At 36.0% G+C, this 14,425-nt stretch overlaps 1 protein-coding gene across 1 annotated transcript; it reads right to left on the bottom strand.

Annotated features, from left to right (window-relative positions):
* Positions 1-6,603: 6,603 nt before the first annotated feature.
* On the bottom strand, positions 6,604-9,766 carry LOC133032271 (transcription factor TCP4-like). The gene is made up of 2 exons (XM_061106152.1): positions 9,754-9,766; positions 6,604-7,107 (listed from the first exon to the last, which is right to left on the bottom strand). The coding sequence occupies exons 1-2, from the start codon at positions 9,764-9,766 to the stop codon at positions 6,650-6,652; spliced, it is 471 nt and encodes a 156-aa protein (XP_060962135.1). The 3' UTR covers positions 6,604-6,649.
* Between the last annotated feature and the right edge of the window lie 4,659 nt (positions 9,767-14,425).

The raw sequence follows: 14,425 nt of genomic DNA on the forward strand, positions 1-14,425 counted from the left end.
CACTTGTGAGTTAGAGTCCAACATGAAGCAGAGTTGTTCATGTTAGATTTTGAGGACGAAATCCTTTTAACGGGGGAATAATTGTAAAGACTGCTTAGTTTTAATTTAGAAATTAGCAGATAATTAGGAATTAATTATTAAAATAGAAAAAAAAAAACCAAGAACTACACCTATCTCTTTGTCTCTCTTGAGCTCCTTAGAAAACCAGCTATGGTTTTGTGTTTTTCTACTTAATTCAAGGAGTTTCAAGCAAGTTTAGAGTGTTTCCAACTCAAGGTAATTCCTAGCACTCTTCCTTTTGATTTTCTTAAGCTTTAACTAAAGGGATTTTGCTTGAATTGTGTATTAGGGTTCTGTTTTTGGTTCTTGCTGCTTGAGATTGTATTCTAAGGTTTAAATTATGTTAGTTGAGTTGCTTTGAAGTGGTTTTGAGGGTTGTTGTGAGGTTTGAGCAAGCTTTGAATTTAAGAACTCAAGCTTTGCTCTTTAATGGAAATTTTTGATTCTGGTTATGTTGTGGTGTTTTATTGCCTTGAATATGTTCTTTAGGGTGTAAATAGCAGGTCTTGAAGGTTTGGTAGGGTTTGGGTTTGATTTGAGGGTGTAGGGAATTTTGTGTGATTCTTTCACTGAACCGGTCGACCTGTTCAGGGGGACTTGTAGGAGCCGGTCGATTGGTTGGTCCCTAGGAAACCCCACAGAGCCGGACTTTTAGTTGGGGAACTGGTCTTCCGGTTATGGCATTTTTGAGAACCCTAATTTTTCCCGTTTTTGTGATATTTAGGGTATTGCCATGTTATTCATCGATAGAGAAACTTTTAGTTTCAAGTTTAAGTCCCCGAAAAGTTATTTAACGTGTCACTGACCAATTTTACGAATAATGAGATTTAGGGGCCTGTAATTCGTCGAGCAGCTGTTCCACCCAGGTTGGCCGGCACACCTGAATTCAAAAACGAGGTAATGGTTGCATATATGTATACATGTTTAGTGTACATGTTAGTTGCCTTTAGAATAGGCAAATCTATTGCCATCAAATTAGCATATTAAGGTATCGGTGAGGGGTACATAGAGTTTCATCGAGATGCCAACAGATATATGCTAGGGTATCAGATAGTATGAGTTATCTGCTACCACATCAGTACGACTAGAGTACTGAGTATAGGCTGGATTCGTAGTTAGTCATACTTTGTCGAGAACGTTCCTGACTCAGTTAGGATTATGGTTGGGTATATGGGCGCCTGATTATAATCCGAATTATTGCTATGTTATTATTTATGCTTTTCTTACTAAGTCAACACAGATATTGTTTGCATGTGGGGTAAGGGCAAGGCCAAGGTTGAGCAGCCGTGAGAGCGTGTAGATGGAGATTGTACAGCAGTCTCATTTTTGTATAGTTGCTAGGCGAAAAACTTTTGTAATGGGCACTGTAAAACTTTTATAAATATTTTTGTAAACGGGACCCCAGTTTAATTCAAGTATGTTATTTTGGTAATTATAATTATCTAAATAAAGTTTTAATTAATTACGATTTTCGATAAACTCGTTGATTAACAAAGAGCTGCACAGTTAAGTTAAAAATCACGTTAACACGCCTAAGTTAGTAGGGTGTTACATGCTACCTTCTTTTTCCTTTGAGGTTGGTTGACAGTGTTTGCATTATTACACAGAGCGGTTGAAGCTCTTTCCTTGGAGGATCCCCCGTGACTCATTTTCCTTTTTCCCTATTGGGATAAAAGATTCTAAGATCGTTACGATCTGTTCTTCTCGTAGTATTATTGTCCTGAGGAATAGGACCGTCATGCATTTCTCCATCACGATCAACATTCTCTAGTTGAATCTTGGCCTCCATTTTAGTCAAGGTAGCTTGTCTTTGACGGGAGAACTCTTCTTGTGCCACTAGTTTCTACTACATCTTAGCGAGTTGTTTGGCTAGTTTAGCGACTATAGGGTCTAGCTCATAATAATAGTCATCTTCATCTTTCCTTTCCCATCGACTTCTAGATCAACTTTACGTGTTTCCTCTTTACAATCCTCATTGATTAGATTTTCATCAACGTGTTTTTCAATATGTGGAGTATTCTTTACAAGGTGATTGGTTGCCTCTGTTGTGGATTTATGAAGATGGGAATGGAAGGTTGATGAAACCACATGCTCCTTATGTTTTGACACGTGGAAAAAGACAACTATTTTGTCAATTTGTTAAAGGAATCAAGTTTCTTAATGGCTTTTGTTCAAATTTAAAGAGCAAATTTTCTCCAGATGAGTAAAATATTCTTGGGTTAAAATCCCATAATTGTCATGTCATTATCCAGCGAGTTCTTTCTATAGATATTTGCAAATTTCTACCAAGTGATACCACAACCACTATTACTCAACTATGTAATTTCTTCAAACAATTATGTTCGAAAACTTTAAATGTAAGAGATATGGAGGATGCTCAAAAGAATCTAATTCTAATATTATGCAAGATGAAATTGATTTTTCCTCTAGCTTGTTTTGACATAATGATACATTTGGTAATACATTTTCCTGAAGAATCTATATTGGGTGGCCTAGTATTTATGAGGTGGATGTATCCTTTTGAGAGGTACATGAAAAAATTGAAGAATTATGTGGGAAACAAGGCACATCCTAAAGGGTCCATTGCTGAAGGTTATGTCGCAAATGAGGAAGTAACCTTTTGTTCAATGTACTTTAAAGGTGCAAAATAAGAGTTATTAATCGTCTTGATAAAATTGAAGATCCACCTACTGTCTCTCGCACTCTTACAATTTTTAAACCTCTTGATCGTAACATTCATGAAAAAGCTAAGTTGTACATACTTCAAAATTCTCCAAAAATACAAGCTTATTTAAAGTAACTTTGTTACCTCTCAAACATAAATTTTCTTAAATTTTAAGTTTTTCTTCTCTCTTTCTCTCTATCGTACCTTGACATTATCACATTTAACAGTGAAAATTTGGAGAAGATTAGACAAGAATATCCAAATGGTAACCACAATGTTTGCATAGAAAAACTCTTCGTCTGTGGTTTCATAAGAAGGTACAATGAGAGTATTTTAAAGTTATAATTTGATAATATATATTCCTATCATATTAATACATTTTATGTATTTAGATGTATGAGTTGCACAAGCTTGGATCTTTACAAAATAGTGATGAATTGATTGCTTTAAGATCCAGCTCAGATTATTTAGTAACCTTCTATAAAGGTTGTATAGTGAACGGTGTTTGATTTATTGCGACCGAAAGAGATGAAAAGCGAAAGACACAAAATAGTAGAGTTAGTGTTGCTAGAACTGGGGTTTAATTATTACGATACACTTGAAGATGTAATAATCATATCTTATATTGGGGCATATACAGTGACATTATTTGAATACAAGTAGTATAACACTAATCCTATAAGAAATAAAACAATCACTGAAAATAATATAATGAGTATAAATTTATCGGGATTTTGGTATCAAGATGAGCCGTACATACTTGCTAACCAAGCTAAGCAAGCTTTCTATCTTCAAGATACTATCGACAAATTTGGAACATTGATGATAACGAAGGCTAGACAGATGTTGATGTTGTAAATGATTTGAACTCATCAAATTTTGTGTTGATGGTTGATCTTGGAGAGTTGATTTTGCAATCGGATGAACTAGCTGTAACTGTTGAACCGAACAACCACTCAGTAGATCCTAAGAGGGAAAATAATAAACTTGATGAAGATTACGTTGCCCAAAAAAATTATTATTTACTAGTTGAACTTGTTAAGAATGAAAACGAGAATTTTGTGAATGATGGAAATGATAGTGATTCCTCATTCTAGCTTTAATTTTACTTTTGTTTGTAAAAAAACTCTAATGATTGAATACCAATATGTTTTTGGTTCGTATTTTTGTTTGTGTCAACTTTGATTTATATGTTTTACATTTTGTGGATTTTTACATTTTTATATTGTTCACCTCTAACGTAAAGTACAATGTCAGCTGATATAGCAACGTACCACAGTGGGGATGGTGGTGGTATGGACCCCCTGATCCTTCTAGAGTACCGTCGTCCTGCCAATCAAGTTTTATATTTTTCATTACTAACCTTATTCTTAACATAAATACATGATTATTTTTTGATGTACTAATAGAATAATTTTTTCCTTGAACAAATAAAGTCAAACCAAGGGTCAGAAAGAGTCGTGGCCTTGCTTCAAAACTGAACTTGAAAAATGAAGGAGGGAAGTTAGTAAACCATTAGAGGCTGAGGTGGACCTCAGAACAGGCAAAGTAGGTTGGATTGAAGCCAACACATACATTTGATTTATGGGCCAGCAAGTATCCATTTTGTGTCCAAGTCATCATTATAATTTTTTCGATGTACCTCAACAATATAAGGATAAAGTACTTAATCAAATAAGAGTGAGTGATTTTTAATTATTTATGGTTTAAATTATTCTATAACGTCATTTAAAAATTAATATAAATTTTTAATTGCTTTATTCTACAGCTTTACTTTAATATTGACAGGAACCCCCATCAAGACCTACTAATGGGGACTCTATATACGGAGATGGCAAAGAGGTATAGTGAGCGAAAGACCAACAGACATAAGTGGTTTAAGCAACATTACACTAAACCGAAAGATTGGGAGAAAGTTTTTGAATTTCCTCCTGACCACTTAAATAAGGAAAGTTGGAAGCATATTTGCTAACTATTCCTCAGCAATTTTTTTTTTGAAAAGCTCAAGAAGAAACAAAGCAAATAAGTAGCTGATGAAATATCCAATGACGTAAGGCACAAGATCGTTGGTTTCTATACGTTACAACTTTGTAAGTAATAATATTTATTCTTTATTTTAAATATAATTAATCTTAAAATACATTATAAATTATTTTATTTGTTTATTCTTATATACGGAGTCCTCCCAAAGAGCATGAGGTTAATGCATAAAGGGTGGCTCATACGAAACAACCGCCTGGTGGTTTTGTTAATGAAGTTGTTGTAGAAGATTATGTAAGTGAATAAAATATTATATTATTAAAATTTAAATTTTATATTAATTATATGCTCTAATAATTTTTAATTAAATAGGATGCATTGTGTAAGGAGCTTGATAGGAAACGACTCGAAAGACAATCACAGAGTAATACATCTGGTACTGAATCTGATACTAGTTATCAATTTGACGTACATGGAAAAGTTCATGGCAAAAGATCTGACTATCAAAGAGGTGTGGGTTATAGGTTTAAAGGCAAAGGAAAAAATCATACAGTCAAAGTCGGTCAACTGCGCCTCTCTGCCCCCTAATGAAATGTTTAACACTGTGGAAGATATGTTTACAACTATACGTGATACATTAGGGAGTAGTCTGACCCCTGCACAACGTGCCAATTTATATAACTCACGGTTTGAAAGCTTTATTCAAATGTACGGTCAATTGCAGTCGCTTGGAGGTTCGTCTTCTCAGAGTTATGTCACTCCTCCACAACATTAACACCAACTTTCTTTGTAGCAACAATTCCAGCCTTCTCCGCAGCAGCAATTGTAGCATTTTTCGCAACAACAACACCAGCTTTATCTTAAAAAGCAACACTAGTCTGGTCTACAATGGGGAAATCAATTCTTATATAGAACTCCATTAGAGTCTCCTTCGCTCGACTCAAATTTTGTTGATTTTGGAATATTTGGGAGTTCATCGCATGAGCAACAATTTTTTTTTTACTCCTATATTCAATTAAGCTCGGCTAGGGAACCTAACATTTAGTTTATCGTCAGATCAATCACATGCTCCTTCTCTGCGACAGCCGTCGGGACCTCCGAATGATAATAATGCGTGTGTATTAAGACTTTGTAATCCGAGACCTTAACGAGGATTTTATGGAATAATTAGTTTATATTTTTTAATAATTTAATTTTGAAATATTTTAATAGCATTAATGAATTGAACATTGTTATTTAGTTTAATTTGAGACATTTTAATAGCATTAATGAATATTGTTAGTGTTAAATTATATTTTATTTTTATTTAAATTATTATTTATACATCTATATTATTTATTAATTTATATCATTTTTTTATTTTTTAATTATAATAGGGGCGGAGCATTAGTGGTGGGTTCTCGCTGCTAATATCTGCCGCTACTAATGGTAATTAGTGCAGAATTAATTTCGCCGCTAATAACCATTAATAGCGGTCATTTATTAGCGGCGGGAATGCGGGCTATTAGCGACGAATTGGCACCACTAATAGCCAATAGCAGCAGTTTAAGCCTTGATTGGCGGCAAACCCCTCCGCTACTAATACTTTGTTTTGTTGTAGTGAACGGTATAAGCTATGGCCTATTGGACAATAATAATATTCTTTAGCAATTTTAAATTATCATTTATATAGCCCTGTTTGAAGCGACTATCAAGTAACTAGTACGCATTCATTTTTAGGGAAAGTGACATATAACTAGATTTTATAATTGTTATTGAAATAAAATATTAACCATACAAATTATTCTAAGTGAAAAATGAAAATTACTCACCCTAATCACACAAGACCTAAAACTATTTAGAAATTTTTACACAAAAAATACAAAATACACACTTTATTACATATATATATCTTCACACGGTTAAAACAACATTTATACACATTAACTTTATTTTATTACACTTTTACCACTTACACACACAATCTTGTGGGTATGTCTGGAAATTATTCATGGCGGAAGTAGCTGAGCTCGTGGGGAAGAAAGATTTCATGGTGTCTGCTATGGAGTCGGAATCCAACGGCTGATGTTGATGAGGAATGAATCCCGACCCGTTATGATGATCTGCGTTCGAGTGCTCATGGCCCAACTGTCTATGCAGCTGAAAATTATACCCAGAAAACTCCGACTTCTCTACCGTGAGACCCATTTCGGTGGAATCCACTGCCACCGCCGCCGCCGCAGCATGTGGGTCGGGATCCTCCGTAGCCAGATTTTCTGTGGGGTGCCAAGGTGGCAGCTCAGCGAGCTTGTCGATGGAGTTCTTGGCTTTCTTAATGAGCCAATCGACGGCTTTGCTAGGCCGGTCGTAGCCCAAGTGTTCTTCTCTCCATTTATGCAGAAACACAAACTCTTTCCAATGCTCTTAATCGGTGTGTTGCAGTGAAGTTTTATTTAGCTTTAATCATGTCAGAGTGCTAAGTCTTAGTCAACAAAATTAATTTTAAGTGGAAAAACAGATCTTCTCTTTCAAATTTGATTCACAATATTCTATTCTTTATATCAAATTTTCCTAATACTAGGATCTGTTTTATTCCTAGAGACCAAAATAAGATCGTGTACTTTTTCACATATACATTTTAGTGAGCTCACGTGATTGATTCACATGACTAGCACATGGTATTTTTTGTTTTTTGTTTTTATATCATTAATGGGTAACAATGAGATTTATCATGGATGTTGATGTTCAAAGAGTTTTTCCTGTATTTTAGTTTGTATACAGTTGTTTAGTAGTTTTATTATAGTTTTGCTACTTGCATATGTTTTTTCATTATAAAACTAATATGCAACTATTTGCACAAAACTTACTATGTATAACTACTATATCTTAGTCCCCGTCAAATTAAATTCCTGCATAATATATAAACTATCATAAAACGATAATGCAACTATAAGGCAACCAAAAAAAAAATAAACAGACTTATACGTAACTGGTTGTACCTTAATTCGAATTTACTCTTCTTATTGTGTTTCTAAAAAAATATATTTATATTGGAAACCAGTAATCAATCAAAATGCAACTGTATATAACGTAGATGTATTATTCATGAGGTTTTTTTTTTAAATTTTTCAAGTTTTTCCTGTATTTTAGTTTGTATACAGTTGTTTAGTAGTTTTATTATAGTTTTGCTACTTGCATATGTTTTTTCATTATATGCAACTATTTGCACAAAACTTACTATGTATAACTACTATTTCTTAGTCCCCGTCAAATTTAATTCCTGCATAATATATAAACTATAAGGCAACCAAAACAAAAAATAAAGAGACTTATACGTAACTGGTTGTACCTTAATTCGAATTTACTCTTCTTATTGTGTTTCTAAAAAAATATATTTATATTGAAAACTAGTAATCAATCAAAATGCAACTGTATATAACGTAGATGTATTATTCATGAGGTTTTTTTAAAAAAATTTCACATCATACATTGTTTTAGATTTGGTGGGAGCTCCAGATCTGTTTGTTACAGATCTACATTTTATGAATATAGATTTCAATATTAGGGGGAGTTATTTTGATCGAATAAAACAGAAAACAAATGTGTAATTTCAGTTCTTTCACAGTTTTTCTGATTTTTTTTCATCATTTTCTGTTTAGATCATTGCAGGTCTTCTTTTCCAGTTGATTTCGCCAGAATTAATAGTTGTATTTTCCTCGTTTTGGTTTCATTTTGGTTGTTTTGTGGTTTTGAAACGATCGAGGTATTTTCATCTTCATGGTTCGCTCTGTACTGTTAGAGATATTATTACAATGGAAGATAATCAAGACATTACAACACTATTGCAATATAATACAAGGATCAACAAAGAGATTAAATAAATGTTACAATACATAATATACAATATATATATACACTACATATATTATATATAAGAAATGTAGAAGAAGATACATAGATTACACAATATTATATAACATATATATAATATGAAGAAGAAAAAGATCACTCACTCACAACCTTGAGTGTAGAATAGTAGGGATCACCATGACTTGAACAAGGTATTACACCTTTGTCCAAAAGCTTATTTCTCCCTATCTCTAAGCACTAAGGGAACTATCTAGGAAATAGCTTTGGGAATTATCAAGCCTTAGGGTTTTCTAGCAATGTGCTTTCTTGATAGAAAACTTCATCTCTTCCAAATGAGGACATTAGACTCCTTTATATAGTGTTTAGGTGATCACACTAAGAATTCAAACTCACCATCTCATTTCTCTCATATAATGAGCATTAATATAGTTTGTAACAACTATATTTCAAACCATTTGAATCCTATCATCAAATTGTGTAACATATCTTTTATTACACAATATTATGATCAACCAAAAGAAGTTACAAAAGCAATTAACTTTGTAACTCCTCTCCATGTTATAAAGTGTAGGTTACAATTTTAGGTTAAATAAATTATATGTTACAAAATTTATTTACCAAACACTTAATACATATTATTCACATAATAATATATACTACTACATTTTAATCTACACTTATTATATTATAAAATAATATAACATGTACAGCTGAAAGCTTAGTGCATGTGGTTTTTTTGTAAATATTTATATGTGGACTGTATAAATGTTTAATGGGCCTGCCCATAGTATTTTTGTAATTTTTTTTTCTTTTTTATATTTTTCTGTTTTTTTCCCAACTATTTAGGTCACACCGCCCAGATGACACAAGTATCTCAATTATTTTAAAATTATATCTAAATATTTTGTTGACAGTAAAAATTTATGTCATACAATTTGTTAGCTGATATATCTTCGTCAAGTCCTGTTTACATTCAATTCGAATTGTATTGGTAGTGAATTGAATGTATCAAAGTAGTAATATTACATGACACATATATTACATAATTACCTAACCATTCTCGACACTAACCTATCGTGAACCCTCTCAAAACAACAAAACTTTATCCTACGTGAACAATATGTACCTAACACATGCCACTTTTTTTTTTTTTTTTTTCAAAAAGAGTCATATCATTAAAATAACATTCTAATGCTTACCACCCAATATCATAGTGCCCTTTTTGGGTCTGTGGCAGTTAAGTGTTTTTAACTAATTTCTTTTCATTTCAACTTCCCCATCTCATTGCTCCCTTCAATCCAAAGCAGTTTCCTTCGAATAACCGTGTATTTCTGGGTTTTTTCTTGCTATCCTCTGCTCTTTTCTTCCTTCTCCGCTCCAGTTTTTTTTTTCTTTTCTGCGTTCTTTGCATAATATGGATCCCCTAAGTCGTTCTCTGCACTTTAATCTTTCTCTTACTGATGAAGAAAGATCAACTCTGGTCCTTACTGATGTGGACACACCTGCTGCTTCCTCTGCTGAAGTTCATGTTCTCTTTGCCAAGGTTGTTGCTGTTTCTTCTGTTTACAAATCCTCTTTTATTGGTCAAATGTCAAGTCAGTGGAAGGGCCGATTTCCAGCCATTATTACTGAGTTCCAGGATGATATGTTCAAGATTACATTTGGTTGTGCGGGTGACAAATTCCGAGTTCTCAACAAGGAACCGTGGCATTTTCAAAACCATCTCATTGTTTTACGCTCACCAGATGCTCTGCAAAATGTCTGCACCACTGATTTAGCCTCTACGCCTTTTTGGGTTCAAGTCTACCGTTTGCCTTTCCTTAGCAAGTCCAAATCGCTTGCTAAGGCACTTGGCAACATAATTGGTGAATTTATTGATGTTCATGAAGATTCGCTTGCTGAAGGTTGGGGACCATTTCTAAGAATTCGTGTGAAACTCTCGGTTGACAAACCTCTCCCTCGTGGACAAATGATCAGCCTACCGAGGATTAAAGATGAATTCTGGGTTGATTTTCGTTACGAGCGACTGCCTGAGTTCTGTTTTGAGTGTGGGCGGCTTGGCCACCCTTATGAAAAGTGTGTTGCTTTCATGGAAAGAATGGATAGTGGAAATAATGATGACTTTGAGTATGGTCCATGGATGAAAGGAGCCAAACTTCCAACTTCTGAATATGACAGATATAGACAAGATTTTGCCAAAGGTAATGCATGGCCTTTCCTGACCCGACTTGCTCGTAATTCCCTCTCCTCCACTTTACCACAATTAAATAAACTACCATCCCCTGCTCCCAATCCTCTTACTACTGGAGAATCTTCAACTAGAATTTCCAATAATTCTAGTCATTTAGTCTCCAATGGCTTGCCTTTAACAACCCCATCCACCATCCCTGCATTTTGCCAACCAAATATTAATCTGCATTCCACCCCTGATCACACTGTCCAGGTCTCTTCCTTGCCTCCAACACCACCCTCCTTTGTTGATCCTTGTAATAATGCACCTCTCGGTAATACTGCAGCAATGTCCCCTGCCCCTCCTGCTATCAATTCCAAGTTAAAGCAACCAATGTCATCCAATATTATACTTTTATCCAACATCTACACCCCTGACATCGGTGCTCCCTCTCTCAACCATATCCCAATTGCTACATACCCTCCACTTTCCAGCCCTATACAGCCACCTCATCACGTTAATAACTTTGCTCCTATTCACCATGCCATTTACACATCGGCTACAACACCTCCCCTTTCTGCTATGGCTACAAACAAGGAAAACTATAACCCCAACAAAATGCCAAAACGGCAAACTGATCAGCTTTCAATGAGGCAAGTATTAAAGCGATGTCGCAACCAACTTGGCACTTCAGCTGCTCCTTCCTCGTCACAAGGAGTTTGCTTCAATCAGAATGTTTCCTCCTACATGTTGGATTCAGATGATTCTTCCGACGATTCAGCGGAGGTTGCGTTTCAACCCCGCCCATCACCATGAAAATCTTAAGTTGGAATGCTAGGGGGCTGGGGAACCCCAAAGCGTTCAGACATTTGAAGCTGCTTGTTCGTCAGCAGTCTCCCCATGTTCTTTTCCTCATGGAAACTCGTCTTGGTAGTAATGCAATTTCTCGATTCCGACATTCCTTGAAGTTTAACAATGGTCTTGAATCCCCACGTGTTGTTTTGAGTGGTGGACTCATGCTTCTTTGGAATGATAATGTTAATATTTCTCTTAATGTTTTTGGTACTAATTACTTTGATTGTTTTCTCTCTACTGCTGATATTTCAACTTTCCACTTTACTGCCTTTTACGGAGCACCTGAAGCAGCCAATAGATCAGCATCATGGACCCTTCTTCGTAGATTGAATGACATTGCCCCTTCTATGCCGTGGCTTCTCATTGGAGATTTCAATGAAATCTTATCACAAAGTGACAAATCCGGTGGTCCTTTACGCAATGAATCACAAATCGAAGCTTTCCGCAACACTTTAGACCATTGCCATCTCCATGATTTGCCTTATGATGGAGATCGTTTCACTTGGGTAAAAAACAGGAATGTTGCCACTACAACTAAAGAACGATTGGATTGGGCTTTTGCAAATCATTTATGGAACTCAATCTTTGAGATACCATCAGTTTCACACCTGGATTTCTTCTCCTCTGATCATCGTGCCATTGCTACTGTTGTTACTTCTTTGCAAGCTGCTGCCACTGCCCCACAAAAGCATTCCAGATTTCGATTCGAAAAATTATGGTTGGCTGATCCTGACAGTAAAGAAATTATTTCCAACTGCTGGTCTGTTGTTTCTCACCATGACTCCATTACTGATATCACTCACAAGCTTGAATGTTGTGCTAAATCTCTCCAACAATGGCACATCCGCAAATATGGCCATATGAAAAAGCGTATTGCTGAAGCACAGTCTACGGTAACAGCTCTCAATAATCTTGGTGTTCACTCCTCTGCCACAGTTGCCTCGCTTAAATCTTATGAATCCATTCTTGATGATTTATTGGAACAAGAAGAAATGTATTGGCAGCAGAGATCACGCATTGATTGGCTCCAACTTGGAGATCGAAACACTAAGTTTTTTCATTCCAAAGCTTCTGCGAGGAAAGCAAACAACAAAATTAAATTTCTTCAAACTGAGGCGGGTCTTCGGGTTACAAATAAGCATGATATGGCTGAGGCTATTCAAGACTATTTTGAAGAAATTTTTCAGAGTTCAGCAGTTGATGAAGACGCCCTTGCTGCTACTATTAGCTCAGTTCCAACAACCATTACACAAGACATAAACGGTGACCTTTTTAAGCCTTTTACTCCATCTGAGGTAAAGGATGCTTTGTTCTCTATGGGTTCTGATAAGAGCCCAGGCATTGATGGTATGTCGGCTATGTTCTACCAAACTCATTGGGATATTGTGGGTGATTCGGTTTGCTCTGCTGTCCTTAGTGTCTTGAATAATGGAGCTGACCCAACTCCCCTGAACTCAACGCTGATCACGCTTATTCCAAAGAAGAAAAAGGCCCTTTTTGTTAGGGATTATCGACCGATTGCTCTATGTAATGTCATCTCCAAGCTCATCACGAAAGTGTTAGTGCAACGTCTTAAGTCAGTTCTGCCTCTGGTTATTTCAGAGACTCAAAGCGCCTTTCTGCCTAATCGTCTCATTACGGACAATATACTTGTGGCCTTTGAATTAATCCATGGTATTAAACTGCGAACAACTGGTCGTAAAGGGGTTGCGGCTATGAAACTTGATATGTCAAAAGCTTTCGATAGAGTTGAGTGGTGTTTTATTCAGCGAATGATGGAAAAAATGGGTTTCTGTTCACAATGGGTTGCTCTCATCATGAAATGCTTGACTACGAACCATTTCAGCTTTCTCTTAAATGGCGAAGCCACAGGTTCCCTCACACCATCTCGTGGTCTAAGACAAGGCTGCCCGCTATCCCCATATCTTTTCCTAATTTAATCTGAAGGTTTCTCCCGGCTGCTGCAACACGAAGAATTGTCAGGTAATCTCCATGGATATAAACTCACAAGGCGTGCCGAGCCAATTTCGCATTTATTATTTGTCGATGACAGCTTGCTCTTTTGCTATGCTGATGAAAGTTCATGCCTCTCCATCAAGCGTGTGCTTGACATATATCATCGTGCTTCTGGCCAAACCATCAATGCTGACAAGTCCAATATGTCTTTCTCACCAAACACGACGCTGGCTGCTCAAATCTTTTTTCATAGAACTCTCTCAATGCCAATCACTGCTTGCCATGAAACCTATCTTGGATTGCCTGCCTACTCAGGCCGTGATAAACAACATATGTTTAGTGATATTACAGAGAAGGTGTGGCGGCTGATGAACACTTGGAATGAAAAAATTTTCTCTGCGGGGGGCAAGGAAATTCTTCTTAAGGCTGTTGTTCAATCCATTCCAACCTATGCTATGAGCTGCTTCCGTCTTCCTACAACAACATGTAATAAGTTGGAATCTTTGATGTCAAATTTTTGGTGGGGTCGAACAGAAAATGGTTCACGGATCCATTGGCGAAATTGGAAGTTGATTTGCAAGACCAAAGCCGAAGGTGGCATGGGGTTTAGATCCTTCGATCACTTTAATCAAGCCCTTCTCGCCAAGCAAGCATGGCGACTCATTGCACACCCAAATTCATTGCTTTGCCGCTTGCTAAAGAGCAGATATTTTCCACTTAACTCTTTTCAAGAGGCATCACATGGTCACTCACCCTCTTTATCTTGGCAGGGGATACTTTATGGTAGGGAGTTATTATTAAAAGGCTTGAGATGGAAAATAGGTGAGGGAAGGAACATACTATGTGGATCGGATTCATGGATCCCTGGGAATAATTATTTTCTGCCCTTT

The sequence above is a fragment of the Cannabis sativa genome, chromosome X (genome assembly GCF_029168945.1).
Source record: "Cannabis sativa cultivar Pink pepper isolate KNU-18-1 chromosome X, ASM2916894v1, whole genome shotgun sequence".
In the NCBI taxonomy this organism is placed as follows: domain Eukaryota; kingdom Viridiplantae; phylum Streptophyta; class Magnoliopsida; order Rosales; family Cannabaceae; genus Cannabis; species Cannabis sativa.